This window comes from Elephas maximus, chromosome 3 (genome assembly GCF_024166365.1).
Source record: "Elephas maximus indicus isolate mEleMax1 chromosome 3, mEleMax1 primary haplotype, whole genome shotgun sequence".
NCBI classification, from domain to species: Eukaryota; Metazoa; Chordata; class Mammalia; order Proboscidea; family Elephantidae; genus Elephas; species Elephas maximus.
The window spans coordinates 214,571,723-214,595,589 of record NC_064821.1 but is presented as its reverse complement, the minus strand read 5'-3'; the positions used below and the strand labels follow the sequence as shown (position 1 = coordinate 214,595,589).

The 23,867-nt window shown below is 43.8% G+C and overlaps 1 protein-coding gene across 2 annotated transcripts in view; it reads right to left on the bottom strand.

The window, feature by feature from the left end:
• Window positions 1-10,693, bottom strand: part of SLC19A2 (solute carrier family 19 member 2) — a 28,128-nt gene extending 17,435 nt beyond the window's left edge. For both annotated transcript variants that reach the window (XM_049881302.1, XM_049881301.1), the window contains exons 1-2: window positions 10,284-10,693; window positions 754-1,356 (exon numbers count right to left, since the gene is read on the bottom strand). In XM_049881302.1, the coding sequence (XP_049737259.1) occupies window positions 754-1,356; window positions 10,284-10,484 (804 nt within the window). In that variant the 5' untranslated portion in view covers window positions 10,485-10,693. The remainder of the gene's footprint in view (window positions 1-753; window positions 1,357-10,283) is intronic.
• Between the last annotated feature and the right edge of the window lie 13,174 nt (window positions 10,694-23,867).

Below are 23,867 nucleotides of genomic sequence, written 5' to 3'. Positions count from 1 at the left end.
GACTAATTCAACAAAGAATGAATCTTGCCACTCACAGCTATGATCTGGTAGAAAGAAAAAAAAAATTTAAGAAGGTGGGAGCTGCGGGGGGGGAGGCGGTAATTAGCCTTCCTGGCTAGAAAGCATAGAGGGATAAATTATTATGATACTATATCCCTTTCTTTTAAGAAGCAACTTCACAGTCACACTTTTAATATTTATTCCATCATTATCTTAAACTTTTCTCTTGTGATTCTTTTCCTCTGTATTACTCATTACCACTTCTTCAAACGGTCATTTCAGAATAGATACCCGGTATCACTTCCAGCACAGAAGAGGGACATAACCTCCTATCCTTAGATACTCTGGACGCTGATTCAGAAACTTGAAGAATATATTCATCATTTATTGGAATCATTTCACCTATTCGTTTAGGGAAAATTTTTTGAGTGCTTTCTTTACATACCAAGCACCGGGGATATAAAGAGGAAGACAAAGTCCCTGTCATTGAAGAACTCTCTGATATGAGCGCTATATTATTTCACGGGCCTGACTTTGGAGGTCACTCACTCCAGGGGAACATATACTTGGTATTCCCAAAATAAAACAACCCTTTCCAGAATAAACAAATGAAGGAATGAATGAACCAACTCAGGATAAAGCCTGAATACAAATGGATACAAGGTCTAGCAAGAGGGACTGCTTTTCCATTATTGGTCCAGTCCCCAGAGTAGCAACTGAGTATTCACCCAAGACATTTAATGTTGAACTTACCGGTTCCTCCGTGGGAGGCTCTGCCATATTTAAAGGGATTTTTGACTCAAGATCTTCCCACCCAGGAAGGCGGTTAGCAGCTGAGGTGTCAGGAACAATGCCACCATTTTGTACCTTGATGCCATTCACAGCCTGGCAGGTAGATGGAACGTGGTGAAAGAAAAGGCTCTTCTGTGGCATGGGCAGAAACCAGGCCACAGCAAAAGCCACAGAAACACAGGTGAGAGAGATGACGTTCAGGCTGAACAGGGACCAGCCTGCCACCGAGACAAGGATTTGCCCCAGGACAGAACCTACTGTGAAGCCCACCAAGGTGGCACTTCGGCAGTAACTTGTGACTTTCTGGTACATGCCCAGGTCTACCACACTGTAAATATAAGAGTAATAGGCAATTTCAGTGGCTGTGGCAACGCCATAGAAGAATTCTAAGAACTGAATGGCCAGCAGTCCCTGGGCGTAGAGCAGCATGAACCATGTGACGATAAGGCTGAGTCCCTGCAGCAGAACAACAGGTTTATAACGGAGGTAGTCTGTGGCAAGGAACACGGGAAACAGCAGCACCAGGTAAGAGTAAGTCCATACTGGATAAATTTCATTGAAGACCTGGTAGAAAGAGAAGAACAAAAAGCTATTAGTGCCATCAAATGGAATATTCGTAACAATTTATTCTTATAAATCAACCTCATCCTAATCAACCAAAGAACCCTTGACAACAGGAATGGCAGTTCTAATAATTATTTGTAATATCCTTCTCCTCACCCACCACCACCATCCCTAATAAAATCCTTCCCACTCACCAAAGCCTAGTTCAAGGGCTTCTTCATCCGAGAAGACTCTGCTGGACCTGACAGTATTTGTATTACAACATTTACAGCTCTCTACTGATATTTCTTTGTTTTTGTCTGTTATGTATTGAACTCGTCCCTCCAAAATGTGTGTCAACTTGGCTGGTCCACGATTCCCAGTACTGTGTGATTGTCCACCATGTTGTCATCTGATGTGATTTTCCTGCGTGTTGTAAATTCTACTTCTATGATGTTAATGAGGTGGGATTAGCGGCAGTTATGTTAATGAAGCAGGACTCAATCTGCAAGATTAGGTTGTGTTTTAAGTTACTCTCTTTTGATATATAAAAGACAGAATCGAGCAGAGAGTCATGGGAACCTCATGCCACCAAGAAAGAACCACTGGGAGCACAGCACATGAGTTGGACCTCCTCGACTGGGGAAGATTGATGATAAGGACCTTCCCCCAGAGCTGACAAAGACAGAAAGCCTTCCCCTGGAGCTGCCACCCTGCATTTGGACTTCTAGCCTCCTAGATTGTGAGAGAATAAATTTCTCTTTGTCAAAACTTCCACTTGTGGTATTTCTGTTACAGTATCACTAGATAACTAAGACAGTGTCAGACTCCCCAGATACCTCATAGCACTGCTCCTCAACCCCGGCTGCATATCTCCCAGGGAACTTTTAAGTAATATTGATGGCCATCCATAAGCAAGACTTTAATATGAGCCAGGGTTGAGAACCACTGCCTTACAGGTTTGTAAGGGTGGACCCCATGTTCATATATATAACCCATCTAATAGCCAGTATACTTTCTGGAAGATACTAGGCTCAATGATTGAATCAACATCAAGTAATTCTTACTTCTAGCCACAGGTTAGGGAGCCTGATCCTACAATTTGGTTCGGTTTCTCGGATTTCAGTTTTTGTTTCTTTCGGGTTAAGGAGAAGGTAACCCTACCCACTGCCGTTGAGTCTGTTCCAACTCATACAGACGCTACAGGGTTTCCAAGGCTATAATCTTTATGGAAGCAGACTGCCACATCTTTTTCCCACGGAGCCCCTGGTGGTTTCGAACCACTGATCTTTCGGTTAGCAGGCAACTGCTGCAACCACTGCGCCAACAGGGGGCCTGTAAAAGAATAGGTAAAGAAGATAGAAAATCTTTCCTACTGTCTTGACAGGATAACTATCTCTGGATGGTAGGATTGTAGGCAATTTGTATGTCCCTTTCACTTTTCCTTAATATGAAAAAAATAACAGGAGTTTTTTCTATTTTTTAATGCATATTTTTTCAGTTATATAGTGCTATGGCTGCTAACCAAAGGGTTGGCAGTTCAAATCCACCAGGCGCTCCTTGGGAACTCTACGGGGCAGTTCTACTCTGTCCTATAGGGTCGCTATGAGTCGGAATCGACTCGACGGCACTGGGTTTTTTATAGTAGACATAACTTTTAAAATAAGCTTGAAATCAGGAAATCCCCAGCTGGAATTTCAGTTCTATTATCTGCTAGCTGTGTGGTTACAGGCAAGTTTCTTCAGTTTCCCTTAACCTCAATCTTCATCATTAGTAAATGAGGGATATGACCTACCTCATAGGGTTATTTGTTATAAAGATTAAATGAGAGAATGCATGTAAATCACTTACCATGCTTTATTTATTTACAGGTCTGAAAACTAGAGGACAGACGCTGAAACATACCACCTGGTGCAACGTGAATAACTACATTAACTGGACTGTCAACCCCATTCTTCCAGAAACAATCACAGAAGACATTCCCTCTTCTTACACCTACCCAGTGTCCAGCAAGGTCCTGACAGCTTAGGTAACATAGTTTTTTAAAGGATCATTTTAAAGCCAGGATCAGTGGCCCCAGTTTTTAAGTGCTTTCTGAAATGTAGTATTTAACAGACTAAATGCTCTGGACAGAACAGACTAATCCTGGACTTTGACAATCTGAGATGAAGGGTAACTTTCTCTTTAGCTCTCACGTATACCTCAGTTGATCCCAGTGGAAATGGGCTAATTTTTCCAGTGTTGTAGACAAATAATAAAGTAAATAAGTACTATGAAACTTTTGCCAGTTTAGAGCACAACTATAAAATAAAACGCAATCCCCATTTTCTGAAATACACTCCAGACTTGATTTCTGACTGGGCAAATATCCAAAGTGATTTGTTTAAATAGCCTTATCTTCCTGAATTTTGGTCTAATTCACATTTGTACATCAGTTAGCAACCTCCACGTGATCAGGAAATTTTGTTGCCCTTTTCTGTAATATGAGGAACAGAGTACACTTGGCTGGCATGATCACAGTCTAAGGCTCCTCTCAGCACAAAACTGAAGGAGCAAGGTAACCTTGAGATAAAACCAGTGAAGAGTGAAGGGTTCCCAGCTAACAGCTTCCCACTCCTTTTGTCTACAGTTTTGCAGAAACTCTCCTTCAGTTTTCTTATGTTTGAAAACTGCCTCCTGTTTGATTCAGCATGTTTCTTCACTTCACATTTTCCCCAGTATGTTTTTTGCCAAACACAGCACCATAAAGCTACTAGCCTTCAAGTCTTTCCTTTAAAAATGTCCTCTATCACTCCTCCAACACTCCATTTTCTTTTGTTTTCCATCACACCCCCTGGGACTTTTGACCTTGAGTCCAGTAATATTGTCTGTACTTGGACATTTTATATACTTTTCAAAAATGCTGTTAGTTGTCATCAATAGAGGAATGGATAAACAAACTATGGTACATATACACAATGGAGCACTGTGCAACGATAAAGAACAGTGATGGATCTACAAAGCAGCTCCGACATGGATGAATCTGGAAAGTATTATACTGAGTGAAATAAGTCATTCATGAAAGGACAAATATTGTATGAGACCACTACTGTAAAAACTCATGAAAAGGTTTACACACAAGAAGAAACAATCTTTGATGGTTATGGGGGGGGTGGGGATGGAAAAACACTTCATAGGTAAGTGGGAACTTTGGTGAAGGGTAAGGCAGTACACAATTCTGGGGGAGCCAGCACAACCTGTACAAGCCAAGGTCATGGCAGCTCCATAGACACATCCAGACTCCCTGAGGGACTGAACTGCCGGGCTGAGGGCTGTGGGGACCATGGTCTCGGGGAACATCTAGCTCAACTGGCATAACATAGTTATAAAGAAAATGTTTTACGTTCTACTTTGGTGAGTAGTGTCTGGGGTCTTAAAAGACTGTGAGCGGCCATCTAAGATACTCCACCGGTCTCACCCCTTCAGAAGCATGAGAGAATGAATAAAACTAAAGATACAAGGGAAAGACTAGTCCAAAAAACTAACGGACTACAACTACTATGGCCTTCACCAGACTGAGTCCAGTACAACTAGCTGGTGACCGGCTACCACTGACTGCTCTGACAGGGATCACAATAGAGGGTCCCAGACAGAGCTGGAGAAAAATGTAGAAAATTCTAACTCACAAAAAAAGAGCAGGCTTACTGGCCTGACAGAGACTAGAGAAACCCTGAGAGTATGGCCCGTGGACACCCTTTTGGCTCAATAATGAGGTCACTCCTGATGTTTACCCTCCATTCAAAGATCAGACAAGCCTGTAAAACAAAACAAGACTAAAGGGGCATACCAGCCCAGGGGCAAGGACTAGAAGGCAGGATGGACAGGAAAGCTGGTAATAGGGAACCCAAGGTCAAGAAAGCAGAGTGTTGACATGTTATGGGGTTGTTAACCAATGTCATAATATGTGCACTGTTTAATGACAAGGTAGTTTATTCCATAAACCTTCACCTAAAATTAAAAAAAAAAAAAATTGTTAGCTGCCATCAAGGCAGCCCTGACTCATGGCAACCCCATGTTTCACAGTAGAGTGCTCCATAGAGTTTTCTTGGCTGTAAGCCTTACAGAATCAGTTCACCAGGCCTCTCTTCCACAGAGCCACTGGGTGGGTTTGAACTGTCAACCTCTAGGCTAGCAGCTGACTACAAACTGCTTGTGCCACTCAGCCTCCTTCAGTTGCCCCAAGATGATTACCTGCCAAGTTTACATTGTTTAAACCCCATCCTCTTAACTATCAACTTAAAATGTCTATAATTACAAGTCTAATTCTACTCCTAGCACAAAATCACAACTTAGATAATGAAAACAAGGGAAAGTAACGCAGTCAGCCTTGCAGTGCCAACTAAAAACAAAAGTAAAGGCAAGTAGGAGAAAAGACCAGACAAATTCTCTTTCATTTATTATAAGTAAGAGACTTTCATCCTTTCCCATAATGGGTATCAATCTAAGGTGAATGTCCCTTTAATACGATTATCAGCATTATAACAGCAAACCTCTACTGATGTGCAAGGAAGCCTGGTGGTGCACTGCGCTGCCAAGTGAAAGGTTGGCGGTTCAAACTCACCTGGCCGCTCCAGGGGAGAAAGCCACTCTAGGCTGTCATCTACTCCTATAAAGATTACAGCCTATAAAACCCTAAGGGGCAGTTCTACTCTGTCACATGGGGTCACCATAGTTGAAAATCGACTTGACGGCACCCAACACCAAACTGCCGTGCTACACGCTGTGCTAAGCACTTTACCTGAATCACCTCATTTAATCCAAACAACAGCCCTATGAAGTAAATATTTATTTTTAGCACCTCCGTTTTACAACTGAGGAAACTTGGGCTTAAAGAAAGGTTAAATAAGCTGTCCAAAGTTATCACATCTAGTAACTGGCAGAGGAAGAATCTGAAATTATGACTCTACCACACTAAAACGCCTCCTTTCTTCTAACAGGAAGGTTTTACTGATCACTACTATGTTCCAGGGTCACTTTTAATGGCTGCAGCAGCTTTTGCAATCTTCACTAAGGTGCTTTTATAGGGCACTTTCCCTGGGTAGCACAAACAGTTCGTGTTCTACTACCAATGGAAGGATGGGTGATTCAAACCCACCCAGTGGAGATCCAGAAGAAAGGGCCGGCAATCCGCTTCGGTAAAGATTACAGCCAAGTAAACCCTATGGAGGAGTTCAGTTACACTCTGTAACACATGAGGCTGTCATGAGTTGGAACTGACTTGATCGCAATGCGTTGTTTTATGAAGAGATAAGAGATACAGTCCCCACAGCTTAGCTGTCCAGTATCTAAAGGCAATTCTTCCTCTTTCAATGCTCCCAAGGAGAAGACTTTTAAACCAGAAAATGGTTCTTTGATAGATACTCGAAACTTCCTACAGGCAAAAATGTACAAATTACCAACCCAAACTAAACCCACTGTCACTGAGTCGATCCTGACTCAAAGGAACCCTATAGGACAGGGTACAACTGCCCCATAGGGTTTTCAAGGCCATAAATCTTTACAGAAGCAGGCTGATACACCTCTCTCCTGCAGAACAACTGGTGGGTTTGGACTGCTGATCCTTCTGTTAGGAGCCAAGCACTTTAACCACTGGGCCAACAGGGCTCCTTGTACAATTACAGACCCTATTAATTGTCCATACCGTAATCTCTCATCTTGGGTAAAACCTGCCACGTGAGCCAAGGGAATTTACTTTATTCTAATCAAGATGCTTTTCCCAACTCTGGATCAGAGCATATTTATCTTTTCTTCTGAGATACAAAACATCAATGGAAAACAGATGTTCAGCTTTAAGCACTTCCTCAGATTTGGACCTTATTGCAGAGCCGAGTCTCAATTAAACAAGCACTTTGTAAGCACTTATTTGCAGAACACCACTCTGAAGCTGTGTGGAGGTTAGAGAAGAAGACTAAAACGAAACCTCGGCTTCCCCAGAGTTCCCTGCCTGGTGAAGACTACATACACACACAGTGCCGCCAAGGAACAGGAACTATGAAGTTGCTTCCTTGAGATGGGTCCTGAGGATGAGACAGTTAGAGGCTAAGAGAAATTCATCAACAGACACACTTGGGCAGATTAGTCCAAGCAGAGGTCACCCCTTTAAGTGTGACTAGGAGATTAGAGACCATGCACAGAATGGATCTGTGATGACAGGATTAATGTGACTGGGGTTTGGGTCAGTGCAAAAGGGCAAAGAGAAAAAGGATGTGGTGAGAGATAAGGCTGTCAAAGAGGCAAGCGCCAAACTGTAAGGCTCTGAACGTCAGGCAGAAAACGTGGAATGTTTAGAAAAAATCAAAGAAAGGCAGTGAATATCCGTCAGACCACACACTAAAAAGATGTAAGGATAAAAAAAATGTGTTGTGAACTGACTGCTCTGACAGGCATCACAATAAAGGATTCTGGACGGAGCTAGAGAAAAATGTAGAACAAAATTCCAACTCAAAAAGAAAGACCAGACTTGCCATCCTGAAAGAGACTGGAGAAACCCTGGGAGTATGGACCCCGGACTCCCTTTCATCTCAGTAATGAGGTCACTCCCGAGGTTCACCCTTCAGCCAAAGATTGGACAGACGCACAAAACAAAACAAGACTAAAGGGGCACAGCAACCGAGGGGCAAGGACTAGAAGGCAGGAGGGAACAGGGAAGCTGGTAATAGGGAACCCGGGGTTGAGAAGGGAGAGTGTTGACATGTTGTGGGGTTGTTAACCAATGTCATACAACAATATGTGTACTAATGGTTTAATGAGAAGCCAGTTTGTTGTGTAAACCTTTCATCTAAGGTACAATTAAAAAAGGAAAAAAACGTGTTGGGAGATAAAGAGTTCTATCTCTATTTTATTCAAAGTTTGGCTTTCAACTACTGAAATGCAGTCAAATTCTAACCTATTTCAAGACATAAAATGGTACCTGTTTTTAAAGGTAACACTTTTCTGAAATCTAAGGAAAAATCCTTTGAGAATGGAAAGAAGAAATTCTGTCTTTTTTTCTCTTTTTGTCTTCAAACTAGGATAACAAGAACTCTAAGATGATCCAACTTAGCCCTTCTGAAGTCTTCTAGTGGGAAATACAACCTTAAATACAAGTGTCATGGAACATGGCTTGGCATTCACTTTGCCTAATAATTACATAATATTTCCGATTTCACTACACATCGCTGGAAGCAAGTACTCATTTGGGAAGGAGAGTCAGTTGTTCTATTTATTTCAATTTTTAGCTCTTCGAAACACCTAGGGTTATCTACAGGGTAAGCAGAGCCATACTGTGCACAACCAACAGATGAGTCATGATTTCGAGGGCCTCAGGGAAAAATGACACCCTTGTCCAGACCACCAGATTTCTCTTCAAACCCAGATCTCTTTCTCATCTAATCTGCAATACAGAAGTGGGCTTATGGTTTAGTTACACAACTGGCAAATATTTGCTGGGCCTGGCAGCCCTGCTGCATTTCTATGACCCCTGAACATGTCTCACTCATCCTAGGAAGCTTTCTGATAAGACAGGGCACCCGATGACACATCACTGAGCAGCATTCTGTCCAGGGCAGGTGACAAAGCAGATCACCTTCCAGGTATCAGCACTGGGAGCAGCTGCTAACCAAAAGGTCCACAGTTCAAATCCACCAAGCGCTCCTTGGAAATCCTATGGGGCAGTTCTACTCTGTCCTATAGGGCAGCTATGTTTGTTTGGGGCAGGGAGGCAGGATGGGAGGAAAAGAAGGCATAGGAAAAACCAACCAACCAAACAACAACAAAAATCCAGCAACCCAGATAATGAGTGGCCACTCAGTGAACACTAGGAAAAAGAATACCAAACATTAGCTTTCACACTTTGCTGTGTTCCAGGAAAAGGTGGTTGAATCTGATTTATTTTGGGTTTTTGGCAGCACCTGGAGATTAATTCCTTTTTCAGTTTAAGGGCAAGTGCTGGGATTGACCATACACTTTAGAGGTGAACACATTTCTAAAGCACACTATGTGCACTTCTGAAGTACTTTATTTATAAATCCTCTTCTAGGGAAAATCAATCAGCAAGAAGTTCTTGATCATCGGCTGTGTGCTCTCAATTACCCTGAGCATCACAGGAGTACCGAAGCTTTCGAAGTTCTCACCATCTAGCTGAGCAAAACTAACACCTGTGAGGCAACAACTAACAACACATGAGAAACTATAATTAAGTGACAATTAGGCATACCATCTAAGTATCTGCTTTTACCCCAGGAGATGGGACCTAAGGGGGGATGGGCAGGGTATCCTTGGGGGAAATGTCACCCAATTAAAAATAGACAAATTAAAACGATGGATTCTTGTTGTCCCTGTTACTGTCCTCACTTGACTGGGTATATCCATCCGTCAACGGCAAACAAAGTAGGGGGAAAGGGGTGCTTTCAAAAAAGCAGTACTCAGCATCTGGCTCCCTACATTCAGTCAGTCCACAAATGTTTTACCAAAACCCTACCATGTCCAAGGTACAGTTTACTGTGGTTACTTTTTTCAATCAAATAGGCCCCTCCACCTCCAACAGCCAGGAGCTGCTGGACCAGTCTGGGCGGTCAGGCCCACATTACAGCGGCAGGAGCACCTCGCCCGAGGTACAGCGCATAGGGGCTCCAGCTCCGCGCTCCAAGCCCTTTACAGAGGACGCGCCCTATAAACCCAACGGACGACAGCAAAGTATGAACTCACGCAGCGCGGAGCCGCCCTCCGGCCGGGAAGTCACAGAAGCTGGTCCAGAATGGCCGGCCGCTCCTGCTCGCACCAAGCGCCCTCCTCGCCCCCAGCTCCCCGCTCCCCACACGGCGGCCGTCGCCCCCCGCTCCCCGCTCCCCGCTCCCCACACGGCGGCCCGCCCGCTCCCCGTCGCCCCCCGCTCCCCGCTCCCCACACGGCGGCCCGCCGGCCCGCCCTACCTCCCTCTCCGAGAGGTTCTTTTCGGGCCCCAGCAGGTAGGGGGTCAGGAAGGGCTCGGACGGCCTGAGGCTGGCGAAGAAGCCGTAGGCGCAGAGCAGCGCAGTGGGCAAGAACCAGCACTCGCGGGGGACCCGAGCCGTGCGCAGGAGCATGGTGGCCGCCGCCGCCGCCCGCCGGGACACCGGGCCCGGCACATCCATCCGGGGAGCGGGGGGCGGGGAACCGGCCCGGCCCCTTCCTTCTCCTCTTTTCCTCCTTCTCCAGCTAGAACGAGGTTCCACGGCTGGCCCGGCGCGGGCACCTGTAGCCGAGAGGGGCGCCTCCTGCCGGCAGGGCCCGCGCCAGCCGCCGCCTCCGATCGCAGCGCCCCGGGCCTTTCTCCGCAGCGGCTCCCTCACGCGTTGCTGCCCCGCCGCGCCGCCGAAAACAAGACACGCCCCAAGGCCCACCCTCCCAATCCAACCTTCAGCCTGGTAGCCAATCACAGCGGACGCTAGCATTTTCGCTGCTCCCCATTGGTCAGTGGCTCTACGCCCCTCGCAAGATGCGAACCGGCAGCCGCGGAAGGCTGGGCCGCTGTTGTGCTTCGGCTTTGGCGCGGTGCTTGTGGGAGTCAAGTCGGAACGGAGTGGCTGGTCGCGTCGGCGCGCGCTAGTCAGGCGGCGTGCCGCGGTCCCACAGCGAGGTCGGCTGGGTCACCCTCAGTGCTGCTGCTCACCTGTGGAGAGTGCCCCACTGGGCCTCAACCGCCAGCGAAAGGAGTGCGCCGTTCCACACAGTCACTTTCTCTGACTCTTAATCACCGTTGCTCGGATTTCCACTGGCGTCCCGTTTTCCCAGAGACTTGGTGACCTTGGGGCGGGGAAATGCTAAACCTTTCCTCCAGCGGCTTTATTTCATTGCCGGTAGAAAGACTTTGGAAGCTCAGGACCTAACCGCTCAGGGCGCTTAGCGAGAGACCGAACCGAAGGAAGTGGAAAAAAAATAGCGTGAGAAGAAGGAACAAGCTAATCACTTAACAAAAATCCCAATTAAAGGGATTTAGCTTGAATTCGTCTTTTTTTTTTTTGCAGGCAGGATACAAAAAGAGCAATTAAGCGCATCACTGTTTAAAAGGACATGATCTCTGCGTTAGAGAGAAAAAAGGAGGGCGAGAGAGAGAGATGTAGGTCTTGGCATAGTTTTCAAGGGCAAAGCCTGGCAAGAATCCCAGTGCTTGCTTTCATCTCCCTCTGTGTGCCTGTTTCTGCCTGACTCCCAGCTCAATCCTGTCCCAATTCTGCTGGAGACTTAGCTGCAGCATTTAAACCAAGTTTCCCTGTCAGTGTGTTTGTAGAGTAACAGACAATGCCAGAAGCTCACAAAAAGTATTTTTGAACTCCATTTTTCTTTAATGTATGTTTGACCCATCAAGCTCAATTTTCGCCTATTGGTAACAAATGACAGTTTTTGCAAGTAGGATATGTCAGCAACAAAAATGAGTCTGCCAAGTGGAACAGATGTTAGTAAAAGGAAGTTTGTTTCTAAGGCTGCACGAGGAAATGCACCAATAGACTGAAGAAATTCAATTGTTGGTATTTACATCCATAAAAAACAAACGAAAAACCTCTTTGTGGATTCTGACACATAGTGACCCTATAGCACAAAGCAGAACTGCCCCCACAGGGTTTCCAAGGCTGTAATATTTACATTAGGAAACAGTGCCGCATTTTTCTCCCACCACATTTTTCTCTTGCAGAGCAGTTGGCATCAGCAGCCAAGCACTTAAACCACTATGCCATGTATCAGTGGGTCTCCAAGTGTGGTCAGGAAGCCCTGGGGTCCTCGGGACCTTTTCAGTGTTCCACCAGGTCAAAACATTTTTCATAATGATTCTAATACCTTATTTCCTTTTCCATTCTAGAGGCTATATGATGTATGATGACATCACTCTGAAGTTGAAGAGAAAGTGTGCTTATATAGTCCTGTGTTTAAAAAATGTTTCAGGTTTAATTTCTAATAATGGCAAATATCAATAGGTATAAAACATAAAAACAAAAACTCTTTAGGGTCCTCAGGAACAGGGGTCCTGAGTGGAAAAAGTTTGAGAACTACTCATCTACACAATACAATTGTCTAGTCCCACATTTAAATATTGCCAGCTCGTCATGACTTGACCCTACATAAAGACCACCAGTGGTCCTATTGGCAGCCACTTTGCATTTACATTCAGTGCTTTAGTAAGAGAAGAGAAGAGAAAGAAAGCCAGGAGAGGCCTCAGAAAGAGAAGCCTATGTATTAAGGACAGCTTCGTGCCTTTTCCTTGACGCTTGGAGACCTGAACTGTGTTAATCTATAAATCACTGGTTCTGGAACTCTTCTTGGTATAAATCACTTAGCCACCTCAAACCCTCCTTGCTACAAGACAGGATATTGACAACTAATATGTTCTTGAATTAGGTAGAAAATGATTTTTGTTATTTTTCTCTCAGAGGTCGGGGTGGGCAGAATTCTAAGAATGATCCCAATGATCCTTGCCATTGTAGAATCCCTGTAATCATTCAGGGTATGTGTCAACTTGGCTGGGCCATGATTCTTAGTGGTTTGGCAGTCATATAATGATGTAATTACTTTCCTGATGAGATCAGCTATGAGTAGCCAAACAGTTGAAAAGAAGTTTCCTTGGGGTTGTGGCCTGCATCAAATATGTGTGAACTTTCTGACAAAGCTCACTGTCTCTTATTCTGCTCTGGATACCGCATTCAGTTCATCAGCATCTGACAGACTTGAAACTTGGATCAGCAACTTGCCATCTTGCCTGCTGATCTTGGATTCATCAGCCCCTGCAGCTGCGTGAGTCAGGGGAAGCCTCCAGCCCAATGCCTGATGCCTAACCCACAGACTTGAGACTTGCAGGCTCTACAACCACATGGGCCATTTCCTTGAGATAAATCTGTGTGTGTGTGTGTATATACACATGAATGGTTTTGCTTCTTTAGAGAACCCAGCCTGAGATATTTTGTACCAAATGTGGTTCTAAAACAAAAACCAAACCTCTTGCTATCGAGTCGATTCTGACTCATAGTGACCCTGTAGGACAGAGTAGAACTGCCTCACAGAATTTCCAAGGAGTGCCTGGTGGATTTGAATTGCCAAACATTTTATTAGCAGCCTGAGCTCTTAATCACTATGCCAACAGGTCTGAAGAGTGGTTCTAGAGAAAGAAAATTGTAAAAGTGACTTTTCTAAAATGGTTTTGAAGTCTGGTTAGTCTTAAAGATTTTGATGACTTTGCTTCTGTAAGTAAAGAGAGCACTGCTAACCCATGGCATGAGGTAGCAATAGAAATACACAAAATATCACCACCAATAGATGAGGTATTGGGGAGAGGTGAGGCTCTCGGTGATCACATGTTTGATACCTCTCTAAAATTTTGTCAGAGGAGTGAGAAGTATAAGGAATCTGGATGGCTGGTCCTACTTTTGCTAGAGAAAGTGCTGAAAGAAAGAGATGAGCTCAGGGCTTCAGAGTCAAAGCTCAAGTGCCACATAAATGATCTCAAAGTTGCCATTCGTGTCCTGAAAGAAAGCCTTATTTCTACTAGTAAAAGAGCTGATACTGCTGAAAACCAAATCCAGAGTCTTAATGTAAGAGTGGGTGAATTACAACGCCAATTGAATTCCTAACCTCAAATGGTATCTGAAGCTAAAGTGAGAGCATTGATTGGGAAGAAATAGGATCCTGAGACTTGGGATGGGGATATATGGGCAGATAATCAGGAAGCTGGGGACAGTGAGTTCCTAAATTCTCTTGAATTGCTCCTGCCATGGAAACCATTATCCTCTCCACCCCATCTGATGAGATGAATCCAGCTGTATCTGAAGAGCCTTTGTCTGAGATATCAGCTGAGCCATTGCCTGGGGCATGGCCTGAGGCAGATGCTTTCCGAGACAATGCTGAGTGTTCTCAAAACACACCTGTACCATCCATTTTGGCTTCTAGACCTGTAATGAGACAAGAGTCCCAGCGGGCCACAAAAGATGAAGTACGAAGTATGACCCAGGAGAAGGCATGCTACACTAGAAAAGAACTGCTTGACTTTTCTAATATACAAACAGAAACCTGGGGAATATGTGTGGGAATGGCTTTTAAGGGTGTGGGCTAATGGTACAAGGAACATAAAGATGGATCAGTCTGAGTTTACTGATATGGACCCACTAAGCACAGAGTCTTCATTCAGTGTTTCTGCTTGAGAAGTTAGGAAAGGATCTAATAGTTTATCTGGTTGGGCCACTGAAACATAAATCATATGGTGGCCTACACTAAGTCAAGTTGAAGCACCAGACCTGCCTTGGTATACTGTAGAAGAAGGTATCCAAAGGCATAGGGAAATTGGCATGTTAGAGTGGATTTTTCAGGTTAGACCCACAAACCCACACATGGACTTCCCAGAGGATACACCATTTACTACAATGGTGAGGAACAAATTCGTGAAGGGAGCCCCAGCATCTTTGAAGATTGTCGTCATTGCTATTTTACGTAAGTCAGATTTGACAGTGGAAACTGCCCTAACTGAGTTAAGACACCTAACTGCAATGGGGCTGATTGGAGCCCATGGTGGTAGGGGCCAAGTGTTGGCACTCAGTCAACAAAGACAAGGTGGATGTGGTTAGTGTAATGAACAGTGAAGTCAAAGCAGTAATCAGAATAGTCTGACTCGTATGGACTTATGGTATTCGCTGCTTAGTCATGGTGAAATAGATAGGAAATCTACTAAACATTTACTTGATCTGTACAAGCGGAAGAATCCTAGGTCAAGTGTGCAACAGTCTAACGATTCACCAGAATAGAAAGTCACGGCCCCTGAATCAATTCCTAGACTTGAGCAAGTTTAGAGACCCACTACTGTTAATCTTTCTCCTGCCCTTCCCCAAAGGGATCTACAGCCTTTTACAAGAGTGACTATTCTTTGGGTAAAAGGAAATAATCAGACTTTTTGGGAACTACTGGCTCTAAACTGACACTAATTCCAGGAGACTCAAAACATCACTGTGGCCTGCCAGTTAGAATGGAGACATGTGGAGGTGAGGTTAACAGAGTCTTAGCTCATGTCTGTCACACAGTAGGCCCACCGGTCCCCAAATTCATCCTATAATGATTTCTAAGTTCCAGAATGCATAATTAGGATACATATACTCAGCAACTGGCAGAGCCGCCACGTTGGCTCCCTGACAAATGGAGTAAGGGCTATTATGGTAGAAAAAGCCAACTGGAAGCCATTAGAACTGCCCCTACTTAGGAAAATAGTAAATCAAAAATAACATCACATTCCTGGAGGGGTTGCAGAGATTACCACCACCACCAAGGACTTGAAGTATGCAACCCACAAAAAAAAAAAAAAAAAAATTGGGCCTGAGCAGGACCTGAAGGTATAAGTAAGTTGCATATGGAAGTGGCCCAAATAGCTATGGTCTCCACTCTTGTCACATTACCTTCTGCCTCCCAGTCTGCACCTATGGCCTCATGAGGAGTTCCTTATGATCAGGTGACTGAGAAAGAAAAAACTTGTGCCTAGTTTACAGATGGTTCCACGTAATATGCATGCACTACAGCCCCTTTCTGGGACCTCCCTGAAGGACAGTGGTGAAGGGAGATCCTCCCAATGGGCAGAATCTCAAGCACTGCACTTAGATATTTACTTTGCTTGAAAGGAGAAATGGCCAGATGTGCTATTGTATACTGATTCATGGGCTGCGGCCAATGGTTTGGCTGAATGGAACTCCAGGAACTGGGAAACAACATGATTGCAAAATTGGAGACAAGAGTTTATGGGGAAGAGGTATGTGAATAGACCTCTCTGAGTAGGCCAAAGAAGTGAAGATACTTGTGCCTCATGTGAATGCTCACCAAAGGGTGACCACGGCAGAGGAAGATTTTAATAATCAAATGGATAGGACAGCACATCCTGTGGGAACCAGCCATCCTGTTTCCCCAGTCACTCTCATCATTGCCCAATGGACTCATGAACAAAGTGGCCATGGTAGCAGAGATGGAGGTTATGCGTGGGCTCAGCAACATGGATTTCCACTCACCGAGGCCGACATGGCTACCTCCACAGCTGAGTGCCCAATCTACCAGCAGCAGAGACCAACACTGAGTCCCCAGTATGGTGCCATTCCCCAAGGTGATTAGCCAGCAACCTGGTGGCAGGTTGATTACATTGGGCCACTCCATCATGGAAAGGGCAGCGTTTTGCTCTTACCAGAATAGACACTTTGGATGTGGATTTTCCTTCCCTGTAAGTCCCTTCTATGAACTTACAGAATGCCTTATCCAAGCATCACAGTATCCCACACAGCATTGCTTTGGATCAAGGAACTCACTTCACAGGAAACGAAGGGTGGCAACGGGCCCATGTTCATGGAACTGACTGGTCTCACCATGTTCCCTATCATCCTGAAGCAGCTGGCTTGATAGAATGATGGAATGGCCTTCTAAAGACACAATTATGGCACCAGCTAGGTGGCAGTACCTTGCAGGATTGGGGCAATATTCTTCAGGAGGCTGTATATGCTCTAAACCAGCATCCAATATACGGTGCTGTTTTCCCATAGCCAGGATTCATGGTTCCAGGAATCAAGAGATGGAAATAGGAGTAGCACCATTCACTATACCTAGTGACCCACTCAAAAATTTTGCTTCCTGTCCCAGTGGCCCTGCAAGTCTAGAGGTCTTTTTTCCAAAGGAAGAAATACTCCCACCTGGAGAAACAACACTGATTCCATTGAACTGGAAGTTAAGAGTGCCACCCGGCCACTTTGGGCTCCTCATGCCTCTGGATCAACAGGTAAAGAAAGGAGTTAATGTACTGGCTGGTGTGACTGATCCTCATTACCAAGAGGAATTCAGATTGATATTACATAATGGAGGTAAAAAAAGAGTATGCCTGGAATACAGATGTCTTAAAAATGTCTTTTAATACTACCATGACCTGTGATTAAAGTCAACGGAAAACTGCAGGGCAATCCAATTCCAACATGACTACTAATGGCCCAGACCCTTCAGGAATGAAGGTTTGGATCATCCCACCAGGCAAAGAACAACAACCTGCTGAGGAGGTTGCTGAGGACAAAGGAAACACAGAATGGATGGTGGAAGAAGCTAGTTCTAAATACCAGTTATGACCACATGAGCAGTTCCAGAAACAAGGACTGTAATTGTTATGAGCATTTTTTCCTTGTATGTGTGCATCAAATATTTTTGTTTTCTTCACTTATAAAATATAAGATGTAAACAGGCTAGTGATTTTTTGTTGTGTGGGTGTTAGTTGTATCATGTTAGGTGCAAGTATGACTTTAGAATCATCTTTACTTAGAGATTATGTATGGTTTAAGGACATACATACAGGTGCCAAGTTGAAAAGGAGTGGGCTGTGACGGTTAAGGTTGTGTGTCTACTTGATGGGGCCATAATTCTCAGTGGTTTGGCAGTTATGTAGTAGTTTGGCAGTTGTGTAATGATATAATCACCTCCATGATGACAGCTGATATAATGTAATTACCTGCATATTGAAATCTACTATGAGTAGCCAATTAGTTGAAGAGGTGTTTCCTTGGGGGTGTGGCCTGCATCCAATATATGTGGACTTTCTGACAAAGCTCAGTGGCTTTTGCTCTACCCTGGATCCTGCATTTGGCTTGTCAGTATCTGACCTCCAGTTCTTGAGACTTGAGCCAGTGGCCTGTGATCTTACCTGCTGATCTTGGATTCGTTAACCTTCACGAACTGTGAGCCAGCAGCCTGCCATATAACCTGTGGATCTTGGTTTCATCAGCCCCTGCAGCTATGTGAGTCAGGGAAGCCTCCAGCTTGACACTTGATCCACAGAGTTGGGACTTGCCAGCCTCTATAACCTTGTGAGCCATTTCCTTGGGATAAATCTCCCTCTAAATACACAATAGATATATATACACACGTCACTGGTTTTGATGCTCTAGAGAATCCAACCTAAGACAATCCCCATCCCTTTAAGTGTGGGTGGAACCTGTGAATTTGATGAGATAATTCTCCTGTGATTATATTACATTATATGGGAAAAGTGAGATTATCCACAGGACCCAATCTAATCACATGAGTCTTTCAATACGGAGAGTTTTCTCCTGCTGTTAGGAGATTAAGTAAGAGATATTCAAAAGACAAGAGGGATTCAGCCCCCTGTTGCTAGAGGCAGCCATGTGTCCAGGAATGTGGGCGGTCTGTAGAAACTGAGACTGACTCCTTGGCTGTCAGCCAGCCAGGAAATGTGGACTTCAGTCACAAGAAACTGAATCCTGCCAACAACCTAAATGAGCCTTGAAGTGGCTTCTGCCCCCGAGCCTCTACTTAAGAGGCCATCCCAGCCAACACCTTAATTTTGGCCTTGTGAGACCCTAAGCAGAGAACCCACCCAAGCCCACCTGGACTTATGACCTACAGAACTGTGAGTTAAATTGTCATGATAACTTTTTTTTAAGCCAATAAGTTTGTCATATTGTTATGCAGAAATAGGAAATGAATACAGAGTTAAATATATTTTAAAAATTGAGGTAAAATTCACATAACATAAAATTACTGTAAACTATTTTAAAGTAGGCGCCCTGGTGGTACAGTGGTTAAGTGCTCAGCTGCTAACTGAAAGTTTGGCTGCTCTAATCCACCAGCTGCTCCGCAGTAGAAAGGTGTGGCAGTCTGCGTTCATAAAGATTGCAGCCTTGGAAACCCTATGGGACAGTTCTGCTCTGTCCTATAGGGTCTCTATGAGGCAGAATCGACTTGATAGCAATGGTTTTATTTATTATTTTAAAATATCAAGTCAGTGGCCTTCAGTGCGTTCACAGTGTTGTGCAGCTATCACATCTATCTAGTTCCAAGACATTTTCACCTCCCCAAAAGGAAACCTGTACCCATTACACAGCTACTGTCCTTTCCCCGCTCCGCCTCGTTCCTGGCAACTACTAGTCTGCTTTCTGTCTCTGTGGATTGACCTATTGTGGATGTTTCTTATCAATTTATAAGAGCTGTTTATGTCCTATAAAGACTTTAATGGAATTTTACATCATGTGACCTTTTGTGTCTGACTTCTGTCTCTTAGCAAAATGTTTTCAAGGTTCATCCACATTGTAGCAAGTATCAGTGCTTCATTTCTTTGTTTGGCTGAGTAATAGTCCGTTGTTTGTATATACCATGTTTCATTTATCCATTCATCAATTCGTGGGCATTTGGGTTTTTTCCACTTTTTGACGATTTTGAACCGTGCTGCTATGAACATTTGTGCACATGTGCTTAAATACCTGTTTTTAATTATTTTCATGTGTACTTAGAAGTGAAATCGTGGGATCATATGGTAATTCTATGTTTAACTTTTTGAGGAACCGCCAAACTGTTTTCCACAGCAGCTGCACCATTTTACATTCCTACCAGCAGTGTATGAGGGTTCCAGTTTCTCCACATACTTGTCAACACTTGTTATTTTCCTTTTTTTTTTTTAAATAGCCCTCCTACTGGGTGTGAAGTGGTATCTCATTGTGGTTTTGATTTGCATTTCCCTATTGACTAATGTTAGTGGTTCAAATTCACCCAGAGGCACCTTGGAAAAAAGGCCTAGTGATCTGCTTCCAAAAAGCCACAGTCTTGAAAACCCTATGGAGCAGTTCAACTCTGCACACGTGGTGTCACCATGAGTAGAAATCAACTCGACTGGCAACTGATTGGATTAGAATGACTAAAGAGGAGCTCCTGGGTGGCAAATCAGTTGAGTAGTCAACTACTAACCTAAAGGTTGTGGTTCGAACCCACCAAGAGATGCCTTGGAAGAAAGGCTTGGCGACCTGCTTCTAAAAGCTCACAGCCTTGACAACGCTGTGAAGTGTAGTTCTACTCTGCACAGGTGGAATCACAATAAGTCAGTACCAACTCAATGGTAGTAGGTAGAATGAATAATATTCAGCTGTTTTCATGTCCTTGTTGGCCATTTGTATATCTTCTTTGAGGAAACATCTATTCAAGCCCTTTGCCCATTCTTTTTTCTTTTAGGTTTTCATTTTTTTTATTGTACTTTAGATGAAGGTTTACAGAACAAACTAGCTTCTCATTAAAGAGTTAATAGACATTTTTTGTAACATGTACTTTTTATTCTTTTAACTCACAGGATTAAGAGGATTCTTGATATATATATATTTTAAAATTTTTATTGTGCTTTAAGTGAAAGTTTACAAATCAAGTCAGTCTCTCATACAAAAATTTAAATACACCTTGCTATATACTCCTAGTTGCTCTCCCCCTAATGACACAGCACACTTCTTCTCTCCACCCTGTATTTTTGTGTCCATTCAGCCAGCTTCTGTCCCCCTCTGCCTTCTCATCTCCCCTCCAGACACGAGCTGCCCACTTAGCCTCATGTGTCTACTTGAGCCAAGAAGCTCACTCCTCACCAGTATGATTTTCTATCTTATAGTCCAGTCCAATCCCTGTCTGACGAGTTGGCTTTGGGAATGGTTCCTGTCTTGGGCTAACAGAAGGTCTGGGGACCATAATCTCTGGGTTCCTCCCAGTCTCAGTAAGACCATTAAGTCTGGTCTTTTTACGAGAATTTGGGGTCTGCATCCAACTGCTCTCCTGCTCCTTCAGGGATTCTCTGATATGTTCCCTGTCAGGGCAGTCATCTGTTGTAGCCAGGCACCATCTAGTTCTTCTGGTCTCAGTCTGATGTAGTCTCTGGTTTATGTGGCCCTTTCTGTCTCTTGGGCTCATAATTACCTTATGTCTTTGGTGTCCTTCAATCTCCTTTGCTCCAGGAAGGTTGAGATCAATTGATGCATCTTAGATGGTTGCTTGCTAGTGTTTAAGACCCCAGAAGCCACTCTCCAAAGTGGGATGCGGAATGTTTTCTTCATAGATTTTATTATGCCAATTGACCTAGATGTCCCCTGAAACCATGGCCCCCAAGCCCCCGCCCCTGCTACGCTGGCCTTCAAAGTGTTTGGTTTATTCAGGAAACTTCTTTGCTTTTGGTTTAGTCCAGTTGTGCTGACCTCTTCTGTGTTGAGTGTTGTCTTTCCCTTCACCTAAAATAGTTCTTGTCTACGTGAATACCCCCTCTCCCTCCCTCCCTTCCCACTCTTGTAACCATCAAAGAATATTTTCTTCACTATTTAAACTATTTCTTGAGTTGTTATAATAGTAGTCTAATATAATATTTGTCCTTTTGCAGCTGGCTAATTTCACTCAGCATAATGCCTTCCAGATTCCTCAGTGTTTCACGGATTCATCATTGTTCTTAATCGCTGTGTAGTATTCCATTGTGTGAATATACCATAATTTTTTATTTATCCATTCATCCGTTGATGGGCACCTTCGTTGCTTCCGTCTTTTTGCTATTGTAAACAGTGTGGCTATGAACATGGGTGTACATACATCTGTTCGTGTAAAGGCTCTTATTTCTCTAGGATGTATTCCAAGGAGTGGGATTGTTGGATCCTATTGTAATTCTATTTCTAGCTTTTTAAGGAAGCACCAAATCAATTTCCAATGTGGTTGTACCATTTTACATTCCCAACAGCAGTGTGTAAGTGTTCCAGTCTCTCTACAACCTCTCCAACATTTATTATTTTGTGTTTTTTGGATTAATGCCAGCCTTGTTGGAGTGAGATTGAATCTCATTGTAGTTTTTGATTTGCATTTCTATTTTTATTGTGCTTTAAGTGAAAGTTTACAAATCAAGTCAGTCTCACACACAAAAACTTACATATACCTTGCTACATACTCCCAATTGCTCTCCCCCTAATGAGACAGCCCGCTCTTTCCCTCCACTCTTTCTTTTCATGTGCATTTCACTAGCTTCTAACCCCCTCTACCCTCTCATCTCCCCTCCAGGCAGGAGATGCCAACATAGTCTCAAGTGTCCACCTGATCCAAGAAGCTCACTCCTCACCAGCATCCCTCTCCAACCCATTGTCTAGTCCAATCCATGTCTAAAGAGTTGGCCTCGGGAATGGTTCCTGTCCTGGGCCAACAGAAGGTCTGGGGCCATTAACACTGGGGTCCTTCTAGTCTCAGTCAGACCATTAAGCCTGGTCCTTTTAAGAGAATTTGGGGTCTGCATCCCAATGCTCTCCTGCTCTCTCAGGGGTTCTCTGTTGTGTTCCCTGTCAGGGCAGTCATCGGTTGTAGCCGGGCACTATCTAGTTCTTCTGGTCTCAGTCTGATGTAGTCTCTGGTTTATGTGGCCCTTTCTGTCTCCTGGGCTCGTAATTACCTTGTGTCCTTGGTGTTCTTCATTCTCCTTTGATCCAGGTGGGTTGAGACCAATTGATGCATCTTAGATGACCACTTCCTAGTGTATAAGACCCCAGATGCCACTCTCCGAAGTAGGATGCAGAATGTTTCCTTAATAGATTTTATTATGTCATTTGACTTAGATGCCCCTTGAAACCATGGTCCCCAAACCCCTGCCCCTGCTACGCTGGCCTTCAAAGCATTCAGTTTATTCAGGAAACTTCTTTGCTTTTGGTTTAGTCCAGTTGTGCTGACCTCGCCCGTATTGCGTGTTGTCTTTTCCCTCACCTAAAGTAGTTCTTATGTACTATTTAATTAGTGAAAACTCCTCTCCCTCCCCCATCTTGTAACCATCAAATAATATTTTCTTCTCTGTTCAAACTATTTCTCGAGTTCTTATAATAGTAGTCTTATACAATATTTGTCCTTTTGCAACTAATTTCACTCAGCACAATGCCTTCCAGATTCCTCCACATTATGAAATGTTTCACAGATTCATCACTGTTCTTTATCGATGCGTAGTATTCCATTTTGTGAATATACCATAATTTATCTATCCGTTCATCCGTGGATGGGCACCTTGGTTGTTTCCATCTTTTTGCTATTGTGAACAGTTGATTCGCATTTCTTTAATGACTAATGATGGTGAGCATTTCCTCATGTATCTGTTAGCTACCTGAATGTCTTCTTTAGTGAAGTGCCTGTTATATCCTTTGCCCATTTTTTAATTGGGTTATTTGTCTTTTTGGGGTTGAGTTTTTGCAGTATCATGTGGATTTTAGAGATCAGGTGGTGATCGGAAATGTCATAGCTAAAAACTTGTTCCCAGTCTGTAGGTAATCTTTTTACTCTTTTGGTGAAGTCTTTGGATGAGCATAGGTGTTTGATTTTTAGGAGCTCCCAGTTACCTAGTTTCTCTTCCGGTGTTTTTGCATTGTTAGTAATGTTTGTATATTGTTTATGCCATGTATCAGGGCTCCTAGCATTGTCCCTATTTTTTCCACCATGATCTTTATCATTTTAGATTTTATGTTTAGGTCTTCGATCCATTTTGAGTTTGTTTTTGTGCATGATGTGAGGTATGGCCCTTGTTTCATTTTTTTGCAGATGGATATCCAGTTATTCCAGCACTATTTGTTAAAGAGACTGTTTTTTCCCCATGTAACTGACTTTGGGCCTTTGTCATATATCAGCTGCTCATATGTGGGTGGATTTATGTCTGGATTCTCAATTCTGTTCCATTGGTCCATCTGTTGTTGTACCAGTACCAGGCTGTTTTGACTACTGTGGCA